Here is a 17,464-nt window from a genome sequence, read left to right as displayed (position 1 = left end):
TCTCGACAAACCATTTCTGTATGGACCTCGCTTTGTGCATGGGGGCATTGTCATGCTGAAACAGGAAAGGGCCTTCCACAAACTGCTGCCACAAAGTTGGAAGCACAGAATCATCTAGAATGTCATTGTATGCTGTGGCGTTAAGATTTCCCTTCACTGGAACTAGCCCGAACCATGAAAAACAGCCCCAGACCATTAGTCCTCCTACACCAAACTTTACAGTTGGCACTATGCATTGGGGCAGGTAGAGTTCTCCTGGCATCTGCCAAACCCAGATTCGTCTGTCGGACTGCCAGATGGTGAAGCGTGATTCATCACTCCAGAGAACGTGTTTCTGTCACGTAAACTGATGTGGATGCAGTGGTGGAGTCAAGCGCAGGACAAGGAGGCTAAGTCCAAAATGACTTTACTTATAATGCTCAAAGACAAAACAAACAGCCTCAAAACAAAGGAGGCGAACGATTACGCACACACGCGTAAAACACTAAACATCAAACATCAACTTATAGGTGACATAATCAATACTCAATACGAAACAGGTGCACACACAAGACCAGACCAAACAAACATCGAGAACATCCAGCGGTAGCAGCTAGAACTCCGGGGACGACGAACGCCGAAGCCTGCCCGAGCAAGGAGGAGGAGCAGTCTCGGCAGAATCCGTGACAGTACCCCCCCCTTGACGCGCGGCTCCAGCCGTGCGCCGACCCCGGCCTCGGGGACGACCAGGAGGACGTGGAGCAGGGCGCGTGGGATGACTACGGTGGAACTCAGTCAGGAGGGATGGATCTAAAATGTCCCTCCTAGGCACCCAGCACCGTTCCTCCGGGCCGTACCCCTCCCACTCCACGAGATATTGTAGACCCCCCATCCGACGTCTCGAATCCACGATGGACTGGACTGAGTACGCCGGAGCCCCCTCAATGTCCAGGGGGGGCGGAGGAGTCTCTCTTATCTCACTGTCCTGGAGTGGACCAGCTACCACCGGCCTGAGGAGAGACACATGGAACGAGGGGTTAATGTGGTAATCAATAGGCAGTTGTAACTTGTAACAAACCTTGTTCAATCTCCTCAGGACTTTAAATGGCCCCACAAACCGCCGACCCAGCTTCCGGCAGGGCAGGCGAAGGGGCAGGTTTCGAGTCGAGAGCCAGACTCGATCTCCAGGTGCGTACACCGGACCCTCACTGCGGTGGAGATCGGCGCTCGCCTTCTGTCTACGGACGGCCCGCTGCAGATGGACGTGTGCAGCGTTCCACGTCTCCTCCGAGCGCCGAAACCACTCATCCACCGCAGGAGCCTCGATCTGGCTCTGATGCCATGGTGCCAGAACCGGCTGATACCCTAACACACACTGGAAAGGGGTTAGGTTAGTAGAGGAGTGGCGAAGAGAGTTCTGGGCCATCTCTGCCCAGGGGATATACCCCGACCACTCCTCCTGCCGGCCCTGGCAATAGGATCTCAGAAACCTACCCACATCCTGGTTCACTCTTTCCACCTACCCATTACTCTCCGGGTGCTAACCCGAGGTAAGGCTCCCCGAGACCCCCAAGCGTTCCATGAACGCCCTCCAGACTCTAGAGGTGAACTGGGGACCCCGATCAGACACTATATCCTCGGGCACCCCGTAGTGCCGGAAGACGTGGGTAAACAAAGCCTCAGCGGTCTGTAGGGCAGTAGGGAGACCCGGCATTGGGATGAGACGACAGGCCTTAGAGAACCGATCCACAACGACCAGAATAGTGGTATTCCCCTGAGAGGGGGGAAGGTCCGTGACAAAGTCCACCGAGAGGTGGGACCATGGCCGTTGTGGAACGGGCAGGGGTTGTAACTTCCCCCTGGGCAGGTGTCTAGGCGCCTTACACTGAGCGCACATCGAGCAGGAGGAGACATAAACCCTCACATCCTTAGCTAAAGTTGGCCACCAGTACTTAGCGCTAAGGCCAATACCTGGATGTCCAGAGGAGGGTGACGTATGAGCCCAATAAATGAGACGATCACGGACCTCGAGCGGCACGGACGTCCGACCCACTGGACACTCTGGGGGAGTAGGGTCGGTACGTAACGCCCGCTCGATTTCCGTATCGACCTCCCACACCACCGGTGCCACCAGACAAGACTCCGGCAGTATGGGAGTGGGCTCAATGGACCTCTCCTCTGTGTCATACCGCCGGGACAGGGCGTCTGCCTTACCGTTCTGGGACCCTGGGATGTACGTTATCTTAAACACGAACCGGGTCAGAAACATGTTCCACCTAGCCTGACGAGGGTTCAATCTCCTAGCTGCCCGGATGTACTCCAGGTTACGGTGGTCAGTCAGAATGAGAAAAGGGTGTTGAGCCCCCTCAAGCCAATGCCTCCACACCTTTAGGGCTTGAACTACGGCTAACAGCTCCCTGTCCCCTACGTCATAATTCCGCTCCGCCGGGCTGAGCTTCTTAGAATAGAAAGCACAGGGGCGGAGTTTAGGTGGCGTGCCTGACCGTTGCGACAGCACTGCCCCAATACCGGCCTCTGACGCGTCCACCTCTACCTGGAACGGTAAAGCGGGGTCCGGGTGCGCCAGCACCGGAGCCGAAGTGAACAGGTCCTTCAGTTTACCAAACGCCCTGTCCGCTTCAGCTGACCACTGCAAACACACCGGGCCCCCCTTTAGCAGGGAAGTAATGGGAGCTGCCACCTGTCCAAAACCCCGGATAAACCTCCGGTAGTAATTGGCAAAACCCCAAAACTGCTGCACCTCTTTAACAGTAGTTGGGGTTTGCCAATTACGCATGGCTGACACACGGTCAACCTCCATCTTCACCCCTGACACGGACAACCGATGACCCAAGAAGGAGATGGACTCCTGGAAAAACAGAAATGTCTCTGCCTTGACATACAAGTCAAGCTCCAACAGCCTACCCAACACTCGGCGCACCAGTGCTACATGCTCGGCCCGTGTAGCAGAGTACACTAGGATGTCGTCAATGTACACTACTACACCCTGCCCATGCATGTCCCGGAAGATCTTGTCCACAAAGGATTGGAAGACCGAAGGAGCATTCATTAACCCGTATGGCATGACGAGATACTCATAATGACCCGAGGTGGTACTAAATGCTGTCTTCCATTCATCTCCCTCCCTAATGCGCACCAAGTTGTAGGCGCTCCTGAGATCCAGTTTTGTGAAGAAACGCGCTCCGCGTAATGACTCCGTCATACTCGCAATCAGAGGAAGAGGATAACTGTATTTAAATGTGATCTGATTGAGACTATGGTAATCAATACACGGGCGCAACCCTCCATCTTTCTTCTTCACAAAAAAGAAGCTCGAGGACGCAGGGGAAGTGGAGGTCCGTATGTATCCTTGTCTCAGGGATTCGGCTATGTATGTCTCCATAGCCGCCGTCTCCTCTTGAGACAGAGGATACACATGGCTCCGCGGGAGTGCTGCCCCTGTCTGATGGTCTATCGCACAATCTCCCTGTCTATAAGGTGGCAACCGCGTCGCCCTAGTCTTGCTGAACACGAGTGCCAAATCCTCATACTCAGGGGGAATGTGCATTGCGGGCACTTGGTTCGGACTCTCCACCTACGGAAACACTTAGACATCGCCCAACACACTGGGCAGACCACTCCTTGACAGCCCTCTGTTGCCACGAAATGGTGGGATCATGGGCGATTAACCAAGAAAGCCCCAGCACCACGGGATACGCAGGAGAGTCGATCAGATATAACTGAATGATCTCCTCATGACCCCCCTGCGTATTCATCTTTAGTGGTGCTGTGACCTCTCTAATCAACCCAGATCCCAACGGACGGCTATCTAGGGCATGGACTCCCTGGAGACCCTCCCCAGCACCTAGCCGCAGTGTGTCCTCTACGACCACAGTTGGTGCAGGGGACGGCCTCCCTCGGGCTCTCTCTCCTCCTCTCTCTAGTGCCAGCACCACCGAGCTCCATAGGGCTCGGCTCGGAGGTGCTGGAGGATGGAATGGACGGCCCCAACTCTGGACGTCCGCGGGTGGCAAGCAGGGTATCTAGATGGATGGACATGTCCACCAACTGGTTGAAGGATAGATTGGTGTCCCTGCAGGCCAGCTCTCGACGAACGTCCTCACGCAGGCTACACCGATAGTGGTCGATGAGGGCCCTCTCATTCCACCCCGCATCCGCCGCTAGAGTCCGGAAATCCAGGGCGAACTCCTGTGCGCTCCTCTTCCCCTGTCGGAGGTGGAACAGACGCTCCCCTGCCGCTTTACCCTCAGGTGGATGATCGAAAACCGCCCTGAAGTGGCGGGAGAACTCCGCGTAGGTGATGGTGGCGGCGTCTATTCCCCTCCATTCGGCGTTGGCCCACTCCAACGCCTTGCCGGAGAGACAGGAGATGAGGGCGGAAACGCTCTCGTATCCCGAGGGCGCCGGGTGTATGGTAGCCAGGTAGAGTTCCACCTGCAGGAGGAACCCCTGACACCCGGCTGCGGTGCCATCATACGCCCTCGGGAGCGAGAGCCGAATCCCACTGGATTCCGGTGCTGGAATGGGAGGACTGGCTGATGGTGGTGGTAAGGTAGGAGGAGGTGTGGGCACGCCTCCTCTCTCCCATCGGCGCAGGGTGTTCATCACCTCTTGCATGGCGGACCCGAGTTGCTGGATCCTGGCGTCCTGGCAGCTGACCCGATCCTCAAGCGACTCGGGCGCCGCCGCTGCTCCTGCTGACTCCATAGAGTGGGTGTGTAATTCTGTCACGTAAACTGATGAGGATGCAGTGGTGGAGTCAAGCGCTAAGTCCAAAATGACTTTACTTATAATGCTCAAAGACAAAACAAACGGCCTCAAAACAAAGGAGGCGAACGATTACGCACACACGCGTAAAACACTAAACATCAAACGATACACCAATCGGACAGGCGTACAATTACACACAACTGCAAACAAACCAAAAGGGAAACTTATAGGTGACATAATCAATACTCAATACGAAACAGGTGCACACACAAGACCAGACCAAACAAACATCGAGAACATCCAGCGGTAGCAGCTAGTACTCCGGGGACGACGAACGCCGAAGCCTGCCCGAGCAAGGAGGAGGAGCAGTCTCGGCAGAATCCGTGACAGTTTCCACTGCTCCAGAGTCCAATGGCGGTGAGCTTTACACCACTCCAGCTGACGCTTGGCATTGGCTGCTCGGCCATGGAAACCCATTTCATGAAGCTCCCGACGAACAGTTATTGTGCTGACATTGCTTCCAGAGGCAGTTTGGAACTAGTGAGTGTTGCAACTGAGGACAGACGATTTTTACGCGCTTCAGCACTCAGTGGTTCCGTTCTGTGAGTTTGTGTGGCCTACCACTTCGCGGTTGAGCTGTTGTTGCTCCTAGACGTTTCCACTTCACAGTAGCAGACCTTACAGTTGACCGGGGCAGCTCTAGCAGGACAGAAATTTGATGAACTGACTTGTTGTAAAGGTAGCATCCTATGACGGTGCCACGTTGAAAGTCACTGAGCTCTTCAGTTAGGCCATTCTACTGCCAATAATTGTCTATGGCTGTGTGCTCGATCTGATACACCTGTCAGCAATGGGTGTGGCTGAAATAGCCAAATCCACTAATTTGAAGGGGTGTCCACATACTTTTGTATATATAGTGTATATATATTTGCTTTGGGATTATTTAAGATACTCTTTGAAGAGGTAGGGTTTCAGATGTTTTCAGAAGATGGGCAGGGACTCTGCTGTCCTAGCTTCAGGGGGAAGCTGGTTGCACCATTGTGGTGCCAGGACAGAGAAGAGCTTGGACTGGGCTGAGCGGGAGCTGCCCTCCCATAGGGGTGGGAGGGCCAAGAGACCAGAGGTGGCAGAATGGAGTGCTCGGGTTGGGATGTAGGGTTTAGTAGGCCTGTCAGACCCTATTGCTTTGACAGTGTAACTCAAGACTGTTTCCTACTGTGAGGCCTTATGGCTGTGTTTCCCCATTACCCCACACTAGTCCACACCTCCTGACCTTTCAACCCTTGTCTCTCCCGGCAACTCTGCAGGACGGTGTCCAGGTGACGGAAAGTGGGAAGTTCCACATCGCCCCTGAGGGCTTCCTGGAGGTCAAGGACGTGGGTCTAGCCGACAGCGGACGCTACGAGTGTGTTGCCCGCAACCCTATTGGCTACCAGTCCGCTAGCATGGTGCTCACCGTCCTAGGTAAGACACAGCTAGAGTATGCTAAGCTATGCTAACTCTAATCGTGGAGAACTACAGACATTGCAGGCTTTTGTTCCAGCCCTACTCTAACACACCTGATTCAGCTGATAGTTGAATCAGATGTGTTTTTGCTGGGATAGAACCAAACGCCTGCACACACCCCACACCTCACCAGGCCAAGGCTTTGTGACCGCTGTAACACAGCTATTGTAACACCATAGGTTGGGCCTACTCCTCAGCTCTAGCCCCAGTGTTGCTTATTTTCCTTGGCCTGCCTGCATGCTGTCTCGTAGCCGATGCTAGCTAGCGTGTCGTCAGTGAACTGTGACCATGTTGGGTTGTTGTTGGACCGGTCTGCAGCCCACATGCCAGACACTCAATGTTTTACATGGCACACTGTAGAACTACACTACGCTGTCTGCCAGAAATGTGTTCTCTTCTCTCCAGTCTAACCCTATATGGTGCAATCACCCAGTTGCTCTATGGGCAGTCTGGACAGAGTATTATTTAGGCCTGTAGTTTAACCTAGGTCAGGGGTCGGGGGGGGTTAAAAAAAAGTACAATCACCAGGAATTCATCAAGAAATTAGTTTAATTTAAGAAATCTGTTTCCAAGTATTCTCATGAATACAAAAAGAGACGTGAACGTGTCTCAATGTAATCCTGAATCTAGTTGCCTACCCCTGATCTAGGTTATAATAACTATCTCATACTGTCTTGACCATGTCACAACAGATGACATACGCAGTTGAAACATCTGATGTCAGTTTATGGCAAATGATTCTATTGTTTTATTATCAGTATTAGTTCATTTTACGACTGGCTATGAAAGCAGTGCCTATCTGTTTGCAGTGCCTCCAGTAAGTAGACAAGGGGACACCTTTGTGACGTCGTCTATTGAAGAGGCCATCCGCAACGTGGACAGTGCCATCGAATCCACCAGGAGGCATCTGTTTGATGGGTAAGTCAAATGCCCTTTTAGTCAGTGGGTTGGAATCAGGCTTATGACTCTAAGCTTTGTTGTATTATAATTTCTGGAACCTACAGTACCAGTCAAAAGTTTGGACACACCTACTCATTCAAGGGTTTTTATTACAATTTTTTACATTGTAGAATAATAGTGAAGACATAAACACTATGAAATAACACATGGAATCATGAACTAACCAAAAAAGTGTGGTGATGTCTGGGGATTGTGGAGGCCAGATCATCTGATGCAGCACTCCATCACTCTCCTTCTTAATAAAATATCCCTTACACAGCCTGGAGGTGTGTTGGGTCATTGTCCTGTTGAAAAACAAATGATAGTCCCACTAAGCCCAAACTAGATGTGTTGGCGTATCTCTGCAGAATGCTGTGATAGCCATGCTGGTTAAGTGTGCCTTGAATTCTAAATAAATCACTGACAGTGTCACCAGCAAAGCACCCCCACACCATAACACCTCCTCCTCCATGCTTTACGGTGGGAAATACACATGCAGATTTCATCCGTTCACCCACACCGCGTCTCACAAAGACACGGCGATTTGTTCAAGAAATCTCCAATTTGGACTCCAGACCAAAGGACACATTTCCACCGGTCTAATGTCCATTGCTCGTGCAATTCGACCATGAAGGCCTGATTCACACAGTCCCCTCTGAACAGTTGATGTTATGTGTCTGTTACTTGAACTCTGTGAAGCATTTATTTGGGCTGCAATTTCTGAGGCTGGTAACTCTAATGACCTTATCCTCTGCAGCAGAGGTAACTCTGGGTCTTTCATTCCTGTGGCGGTCCTCATGAGAGCCAGTTTCATCATAGCACTTGATGGTTTTTGCGACTGCACTTGAAGAAACGTTCAAAGTTCTTGAAATGTTCCGTATTGACTAACCTTCATGTCTTAAAGTAATGATGGACTGTTGTTTCTCTTTGCTTATTTGAGCTGTTCTTCCCATAATATGGACTTGGTCTTTTACCAAATAGGGCTATCTTCTGTATACCTCCCTACCTTGTCACAACACAACTGATTGGCTCAAATGCATTAAGAAGGAAATAAATTCCACAAATTAACTTTGAATCCACAAATTAACTTTTAAGAAGGCACACCTGTTAATTGAAATGCATTCCAGGTGACTACCTCATGAAGTTGGTTGAGAGAATGCCAAGAGTGTGCAAAGATGTCATCTAGGCAAAGGGTGGCTATTTGAAGAATCTCAAATACAAAACATATTTTGATTTGTTTAACACTTTTTTGGTTACTACATGATTCCATATGTGTTATTTCATAGTTTTGATGTCTTCACTATTATTCTACAATGTAAAAAATAGTAAAAATAAAGAAAAACCCTTGAATGAGTAGGTGTGTCCAAACTTTTTACTGGTAGTGTATCTTGAGTCATGTTTTGTGTGTGAGCTCTTTGAACTAATGATGTGGTTAACAGGAGCATGTTTCCATACGCACACACACACACACACACTATCACACCCTGGCTCTGGGGACTCTATATGTTGAGCCAGGGTGTGTAGATTCTATGTGTTTATGTTCTGTGTGGGAGTTCTAGTGTTGTATTTCTATGTTGGCCAGAGTGGTTCCCAATCAGAGGCAACGAGTGTCAGCTGTTGCTGGTTGTCTCTGATTGGGAACCATATTTAAACAGTCTGTTTTCCCATAGTGTTTGTGGGATCTTGTTCCTTTTGGTTTGTTCCGTGTTGGTTGTGTTTAACATAGGACGTCACGTTATCGTTTATTGTTTTGTTTATCGTGTATTCAGTAAATAAAGAAGTATGTTTGTTCATCACGCTGCGCCTTGGTCTACTCCGTTCAACGATCGTGACACACACACACACACACACACACACACACACACACACACACACACACACACACACACACACACACACACACACACACACACACAGCCAGCTAGCTGGTCATTTCCAGCTCTATTCTAATGACATACCCAGATAGTGACCTGCCTCTGGGCCCTCAGAGCTCAGTGGCTTCACTGGCTTGTGTGTTTGTGTTTGTGCTCTGTAACTGACTACACCCAATGTATCATCCTCACTATACAGTTGAAGTCGGAAGTTTACATACACTTAGGTTGGAGTCATTAAAACTTGTTTTTCAACTACTCCACACATTTCTTGTTAACAAACTATAGTTTTGGCAAGTCGGTTAGGACATCTACTTTGTACATGACACAAGTAATCTTTCCAACAATTGTTTACAGACAGATTATTTCACTTATAATTCACTATATCACAATTCCAGTGGGTCAGAAGTTTACATACACTAAGTTGACTGTGCCTTTAGACAGCTTGGAAAATTCCAGAAAATTATGTCATGGCTTTAGAAGCTTCTGATAGGCTAATTGACATAATTTGAGTCAATTGGAGGTGTACCTGTGGATGTATTTCAAGGCCTACCTTCAAACTCAGTGCCTCTTTGCTTGACATCATGGGAAAATCAAAAGAAATCAGCCAAGACCTCAGAAAAAGGAAAAAAGTCTGGTTCATCCTTGGGAGCAATTTCCAAATGCCTGAAGGTACCATGTTCATCTGTACAAACAATAGTACGCAAGTACACCATGGGACCACGCAGCCGTCATACCGCTCAGGAAGGAGACGCGTTCTGTCTCCTAGAGATGAATGTACTTTGGTGCGAAAACTGCACATCAATCCCACAAAAACAGCAAAGGACCTTGTGAAGATGCTGGAGGAAACAGGTACAAAAGTATCTATATCCACAGTAAAACAAGTCATATATCGACATAACCTGAAAGGCCGCTTAGCAAGGAAGAAGCCACTGCTCCAAAACCGCCATAAAAAAGCCAGACTACAGTTTGCAACTGCACATTGGGACAAAGATCATACTTTTTGGAGAAAATATAACTGTTTGGCCACAATGACCATCGTTATGTTTGGAGGAGAAATGGGGACAATTTCAAGCCGAAGAACACCATCCCAACCGTGAAGCACGGGGTGGCAGCATCATGCTGTGGGGGTGCTTTGCTGCAGGAGGGACTGGTGCACGTCACAAAATAGATAGCATCATGAGGAAGGAAAATTATGTGGATATATTGAAGCAACATCTCAAGACATCAGTCAGGAAGTTAAAGCTTGGTTGCAAATGGGTCTTCCAAATGGACAATGACCCCAAGCATACTTCCAAAGTTGTGGCAAAATGGCTTACGGACAACAATGTCAAGGTATTGGAGTGGCCATCACAAAGCCCTGACCTCAATCCTATAGAAAATGTGTGGGCAGAACTGAAAAAGTGTGTGCGAGCAAGGATGTCTACAAACCTGACTCAATTACACCAGCTCTGTCAGGAGGAATGGGCCAAAATTCACCCAACTTATTGTGCGAAGCTTGTGGAAGTCTACCTAAAATGTTTGACCCAAGTTAAAAAAATTTAAGGCAATGCTACCAAATACTAATTGAGTGTATGTAAACTTCTGACCCACTGGAAATGTGATGAAAGAAATAAAAGCTGAAATAAATCATTCTCTCTACTATTATTCTGACATTTCACATTCTTAAAATAAAGTGGTGATCCTAACTGACCTAAAACAGGGAATTTCTACTAGGGGCGGCAGGTAGCTTAGTGGTTAAGAGCGTTGTGCCAGTAACCCAAAGTTCGCTGGTTCTAATCTCCGAGCCGACTAGGTGAAAAATCTGTTGATGTGCCCTTGAGCAAGGCACTTAACCCTAATTGCTCCTGTAAGTCACTCTGGATAAGAGTGTCTGCTAAATGACTAAAATGTAAATGTCAGGAATTGTGAAAACCTGAGTTTAAATGTGTTTGGCTAAGGTGTATGTAAACTTCCGACTTCAACTGTATATGACTAGCATGTCAAACGTTATTAATTTGGATGCTCTAAATACTACATATTTCTTTGTAATACTATGTATTTCTTTATAATACTACATACTGTACATATTTGTAAGGAGGAGAAGGGAATGTGCTTTGTGTCTTTAGCCATGTATGTCTCTAAATGATAGCCATTTGTTTTGATTTGGGGTTGGGTGTGGCACCTGCAGAGGAGGCACGTGGTAGTGCCCTGCCTGGCATGGACTAGCCCAACCCGTGTATGTGCTTGATTGTGTGTGTGTGTGTGTATCCGTGTGTGCCATGGTTTATAAAGGCCACGTTCAAAGCACCTCATAAATAACAATGTAGTCATTGGATGGAGTCAAAGGATGTAATGCCCATATTAGGAAGTGAAGGCAGGTTTATACACATACCTATACTTGCTAGGGTTTTGTTTATTCACTCACACCTGTTTGTTGTTGGTGAGGAGAATCTGCATGTTGAACTTTTATTGACTGCGGTGCTTGTTTGAACTCTTTTACCTGCTCATGTCATTTGGTTCAGGAGGGATGTTTCATCATTCAATACTGGTAGACACATTAGAGTTGTTTTACCTGCCAAGAAAACATTAGAAACTAAACATGATTCGATTTCTCTCTCTAACCACCCCTCTTCTCTCTCTCTCTCTCTCTCTCTCTCTCTGTCTCTCTCTCTCTGTCTCTCTTACCCTCTCTCTCTCTCTCTCTCTCTCTCTCTCTCTCTCTCTCTCTCTCTCTCTCTCTCTCTCTCTCTCTCTCTCTCTCCCCCTCTCTCTCCCCCTCTCTCCCACCTCCCTTCCCTTCCCTCTCTCTGTAGTAACCCTCGTACACCTGGAGAGTTGCTGGCCCTATTTCGTTACCCCAGGGACCCCTACACAGTGGAGCAGGCCAGGGCAGGGGAGATCTTCGAACAAACTCTGCTCCTCATCCAGAACCACGTAAACCAGGGCCTCATGGTCGACACCAACGGCACAGGTGAGACAGCAGACAGCTAGCCCTATGGAATAAAGAGGACATGTAAGGCTTTGATTGGGTTATGAGTTAGCAGACTTTCTATGCAATGTGAACGTATGGAAGTGAGGAGGACATTGCCCCAATCCACAAACATTCAATGGGTTACTTTAGTTGGAGTTTTCTAAACATCTCTAGCTGTAGATAGATGTGTATGATATCTGTATGCCATTTTCTTCTCATTCTGACCCGGGGCCAGTGAGATAACCACTGAGCATTTGACTGGATGCTCATCATGTCATGCCTAATGTGGTCAGTTGTCAAGGGTGAAAGCCATCCCAGATTTGGAAGGATCAGGGAGGTGTCCAATGACCCAAACAAGGGGACTGGTCACCCATATTTAGGATTGATGAGAGAGAGAGAGAGAGAGAGAGAGAGAGAGAGAGAGAGAGAGAGAGAGAGAGAGAGAGAGAGAGAGAGAGAGAGAGAGAGAGAGAGAGAGAGAGAGAGAGAGAGAGAGAGAGAGAGAGAGTTTTCACAACAGCAGTGTGTGGGGGGGAGAGGGTGTCCCTAACTTCTGCATGTCAGAAAAAACAATGTAGCCTCTTTGGTTTATGTCTATGTGACCTGGGACACCCTCTCCCCCCCCACACACTGCTACCCAGAAGGTTGTGTATGGCTGGATCGATTCTGTGAAGGACCAGAAGGGTGGAATTTGTGGGGAGATGGGAGGGTTGGTGGTTGTTTCATCAGCTAGCTGACTTCTGAAGTCTCACTTTTCCCAATTGAGTTTAGTTACACAAAGCCCCTCACACGTCACACACACACACACTGAGCTGTAACACATGAGCTGTCTAGTTTCCCAGCGAGTCAGGACATGTCAGAAGAACACTCCAATCTGTGCCCTCAAGATGCAGGTTTACATTCCCAGGGCAAACATTAGTAGCCTACATGCTCCTCTGTTAGGTGGAACTCTATTAATGTAGTGGTGTAGTACATAGCCCTGTGCTTGTTCTCTATATGTGGCCATATACAGTACACCATGAAGTCCTCACTATAACCTCCTGTCCCTCCCTTTGTCCCCAGCATTCCGCTACAATGACCTGGTGTCCCCTCACTTCCTGGATGTGATCGCCAACCTGTCAGGCTGCACGGCCCACCGCCGCTTCAACAACTGTTCTGACATCTGCTTCCACCAGAAGTACCGCAGCCACGACGGCACCTGCAACAACCTGCAGCACCCCATGTGGGGCGCCTCCCTCACCGCCTTCCAGCGCCTACTCAAGTCAGTCTACGACAATGGCTTCAACCTGCCGCGCGGCGCCAGCAGCCGCCATCACAACGGCCATGCCCTGCCCCTGCCCCGTCTCGTTTCCACCACCATGATCGGCACGGAGACCATCACACCAGATGACCGCTACACCCACATGCTCATGCAGTGGGGACAGTTCCTGGACCACGATCTAGATTCCACCGTTGCTGCCCTCAGCCAATCACGTTTCTCTGACGGCCAGCTATGCACCAATGTGTGCACCAACGACCCTCCCTGCTTCCCCATCCAGTTCCCCCCAGGGGACCCACGGCAGGCGCGCAGCGGGGCACACTGCATGTTCTTCGTGCGCTCCAGTCCCGTGTGCGGCAGCGGCATGACATCACTCCTCATGAACAGCGTGTTTCCACGGGAACAGATCAACCAGCTGACGTCGTACATCGATGCGTCCAACGTGTACGGCAGCTCACGCCACGAGTCAGAGGAGGTCCGGGACCTGGCCAGTCAGAGGGGTCTGCTGAAGCAGGGCATCGTCCAGCGCTCTGGGAAGCCCCTGCTACCCTTCGCCACGGGGCCCCCTACAGAGTGTATGAGGGATGAGAACGAGAGTCCTATCCCCTGCTTCCTGGCTGGAGACCACAGGGCCAACGAGCAGCTGGGTCTGACAGCCATGCACACTGTGTGGTTCAGGGAACACAACCGCGTAGCTACAGAGCTGCTCAGACTCAACCCACACTGGGATGGAGACACCATCTACCACGAGGCAAGGAAGATAGTTGGCGCACAGATGCAGCACATCACCTACAACCACTGGCTGCCCAAGGTAAGAACCTGCACTGGATACTACGCTTTCATAATATAGATGTACTACTCTGTCTCATACTCTAACCAATGGTCTTGTGAAGAGTCTTCAGATTGATGAAAGGTGCTGTCTCTGTAAATTATTATTATTGGTGATGATGATGATTGTCACCCCCTCCCTCAGGTCCTGGGTGACGCAGGCATGAAGCTGATGGGCGACTACCGCGGCTACAACCCTAACATCAATGCCGGCATCCTCAACGCCTTCGCCACGGCCGCATTCCGCTTCGGACACACCCTCATCAACCCCATCCTGTACCGGCTGGACGAGCACTTCCAGCCCATCCCCCAGGGCCACATCTCCCTGCACCGTGCCTTCTTCTCCCCCTTCCGCATTGTCAATGAGGGGGGAATCGACCCCCTACTGCGGGGCCTGTTCGGCGTGGCGGGGAAGATGCGTGTGTCGACCCAGCTGTTGAACACAGAGCTTACGGAGAGGCTGTTCTCCATGGCCCACTCTGTAGCGCTGGATCTGGCCGCCATGAACATCCAGAGAGGAAGGGATCATGGGATACCGCCCTACAACGACTACCGGACCTTCTGTAACCTGACCTCGGCACAGAGCTTTGACGACCTGAGGAATGAGATCAAGAACCCCCAAGTCAGGGAGAAGCTGCAGAGGTGCAAACCAGGTTTTAGCTATCAATCATTTGCAGACACACTTGAACTGTGGCTTCATTGGGGTTGAGTAACAGTGCTGTGACTGTCTGTCTGTCTATTCCTATCTCTCCAGGCTATACAGCACTCCCCTGAACATCGACCTGTTCCCTGCTCTGATGGCTGAGGACCTGGTTCCTGGGAGCCGGCTGGGACCCACCCTCATGTGTCTGCTGGCTGCCCAGTTCAAACGCCTTAGAGACGGGGACCGGTGAGCTCACATCTCAGCTACCAATTCTAGTCAGATTCATTCTGCTCATCCCCAACACATTTTTTAGGAGGATGAGAGAGAGAGAGAGAGAGAGAGAGAGAGAGACACAGGGTAGGTTCTGTCTTTATGATGTGTGTTTACATGTAACTAGTGTAGACCTCCCTAACCCTCCATCCTCTCCTCTCCTCCTGGGTTGTGCTTCCAGGTTCTGGTATGAGAACCCAGGTGTATTCACCCCGGCCCAGCTGACCCAGCTGAAGCAGGCGTCTCTGACGAGGGTGCTGTGTGACAACGGTGACAACATCACTCGTATCCAGCAGGATGTGTTCAATGTGGCAGAGCTGCCCCACGGATATGGCAGCTGTGAAGAAATCCCCAACATTGACCTGCGCATGTGGCAGGACTGCTGCGAAGGTGGGTAACATAGAATATAAACCACACATTCATTCTGTCTTAAATTACTCCTTATTCCTTAAATAGTGCACTACTTTTTTTCATAGACATAGTGTATTGTCTTTCTATATGGCTTTGGTGAAAAGTAGTGATCTGTGGGAATGGGGAGTCTCTGGGATTGGTTGTGTTGATGCTGTTTTATACACATTGTGGAGTGTGACTATGGTCCAATACTCTTCAGTCAACTTCCGCTTCTCCTTCATCAGAATGGAATGATTTGAGGATTTACTGCTTCCATCTTGCTCAAAGATACAAAAAAAGATATCCAGACTGTTGGTACTGTTGGTAGACAGGGTTAATGTTTGGACGTTTATTTCTGTGGAATGTGATGTAGGAAGCAACAGGACAAGATGGGCTTTACATTTGATTAGGAGGCACCTGACTAGGCTTTGTGTAATCATTGGTCAGTACCCCCACAGTGTTTGAGACTGCATTTACAAACGTTTGACTGCATTTACAAAAGCTTTGTGCGTTTGTCTGACAGTGCTATCTGTATGACTGCAATCATTTGCCTGCATGTGAAAACCCAGATAAGATAGGACCGAGATTACATAATACAAATGTGTTCAGGCTTTGTCTCATCACAGTGAAAAGGGCCATTGACTAGCTAGATTGGGTCCCCAGTTGTGGCTGTATAGGTTAGGGCTTGGGTATGATTGGAATTGATTAGTGGGTCAAGAATAGACCTTTAATCAACATTACAGTAAATGCCTTGGGTTACTCTTCAGATGTTGGGAGTGTGTTTGTCTTGAGAGATAAAGCTACCTCCTCTACTGTTCCCTACTACCCTCCGACCCCAGACTCCTGGTACATAACCAGGCTTTTTAAGACATTACCATGTGATTGTAAGGGTTAGAGATGCTATTGAGAGTTAGCCCTGATGTTGTATATTCCATCCCAGGGTTCCATTGACTAAACCAGCAGTAGGCTACATGACTGGGATGACTGGGCTTTCAGTGGGTGTTTGTCTCGCCCAATCTACTAAAATATATTATTTGTTTAACATGTCGTCACATGTACGAGCAGCGCAACCAATTCACCAATTTACTGAATTACCTGGGACACTTATGAAATTAAGTTATCTTCAGCCAAAGCATAGGCTAGTAGATATGGCATTGGAAATTATTGGAAAGATGGAATTGGTGTCTGGGGTGCAGGACAGGTTTGGGTTTTTGGAGAGCAGCTGAATTTTCTCTCCCACGAACCCGAGTGGATGACTCTGAACCACTTATTCTGGGTGGCTGGGTGAGAATACAGGGATTCTGTGAGCAGCGGGTTATTACCCATAATAAGCTATTTACTCTCTACTGTGAGACACACTAGTCACAATGCACTTTTCCATTGGATCCTTTGAATGTGTTAGATGAAGTCATGATTTACACTGAGTAGGCATTCAGGGACGTTTGAGTTAAAAATAGTTTGTATTCAGGTGGATACGGGGGTGAAGTGGAGAGGTGGAGGGATGGGGGTGTACTCACCCTACTTTCACCCCACCCTCCCTCCACTGTTGCCTCTTGCCTGTGACATTAATATTGGTAATTTGGTTATTCATCAAGTCAAATGTTTTATTCTGGCCCGTATCAAAATCAGCCTTGGGCAACAGCCAACTAGTTTCACTAGTCCTTGCAATGAGCTCAGATAATATCCATTGAGAACGTAATGATTTTGGGATTAAATATACGACTGTGGTTTAATGTCTCTTATCCTTAGATTATTGTTTTTCCTTTTTCTCTTGGCTCTGACCCTGAGTTCACTCAGCCTTCACAAATGAACATTGGAAAAGACAAGCTAATAAACAGTGAATATCCTGTCAGTGGAGAGGGTCAGATGTGGAGAGGGTCAGAGGAGAAGAGGAAAGAGTTATGTCTCTGGTTTCTGTGTGTGTGTGAGGCAAGACAAACTGTAGACAGATTCACATTAGCTCTGTTGAGAGAGAGATCATCAGGACATCTGTGTGTGTGTGTGTGTGTGTGTGTGTGTGTGTGTGTGTGTGTGTGTGTGTGTGTGTGTGTGTGTGTGTGTGTGTGTGTGTGTGTGTGTGTGTTTCTGTTCATGCG

At 49.0% G+C, this 17,464-nt stretch overlaps 1 protein-coding gene across 1 annotated transcript in view; it reads left to right on the top strand.

Annotated features, from left to right (window-relative positions):
• Positions 1-17,464, top strand: part of LOC311145397 (peroxidasin-like) — a gene marked incomplete at both ends in the record, with an annotated part of 79,467 nt that overhangs the window by 52,200 nt on the left and 9,803 nt on the right. Inside the window, 7 exons of the mRNA XM_084181623.1 lie at positions 6,018-6,174; positions 7,026-7,134; positions 11,822-11,979; positions 13,042-14,048; positions 14,211-14,707; positions 14,820-14,954; positions 15,160-15,368. Coding sequence (XP_084037749.1) covers positions 6,018-6,174; positions 7,026-7,134; positions 11,822-11,979; positions 13,042-14,048; positions 14,211-14,707; positions 14,820-14,954; positions 15,160-15,368 — 2,272 coding nt within the window. The remainder of the gene's footprint in view (positions 1-6,017; positions 6,175-7,025; positions 7,135-11,821; positions 11,980-13,041; positions 14,049-14,210; positions 14,708-14,819; positions 14,955-15,159; positions 15,369-17,464) is intronic.

Source organism: Coregonus lavaretus (assembly GCF_964263955.1).
Source record: "Coregonus lavaretus genome assembly, chromosome: 18".
Taxonomy (NCBI): domain Eukaryota; kingdom Metazoa; phylum Chordata; class Actinopteri; order Salmoniformes; family Salmonidae; genus Coregonus; species Coregonus lavaretus.
The sequence above is the reverse complement of the archived record's forward strand: the minus strand, read 5'-3'. Positions and strand labels throughout refer to the sequence as shown.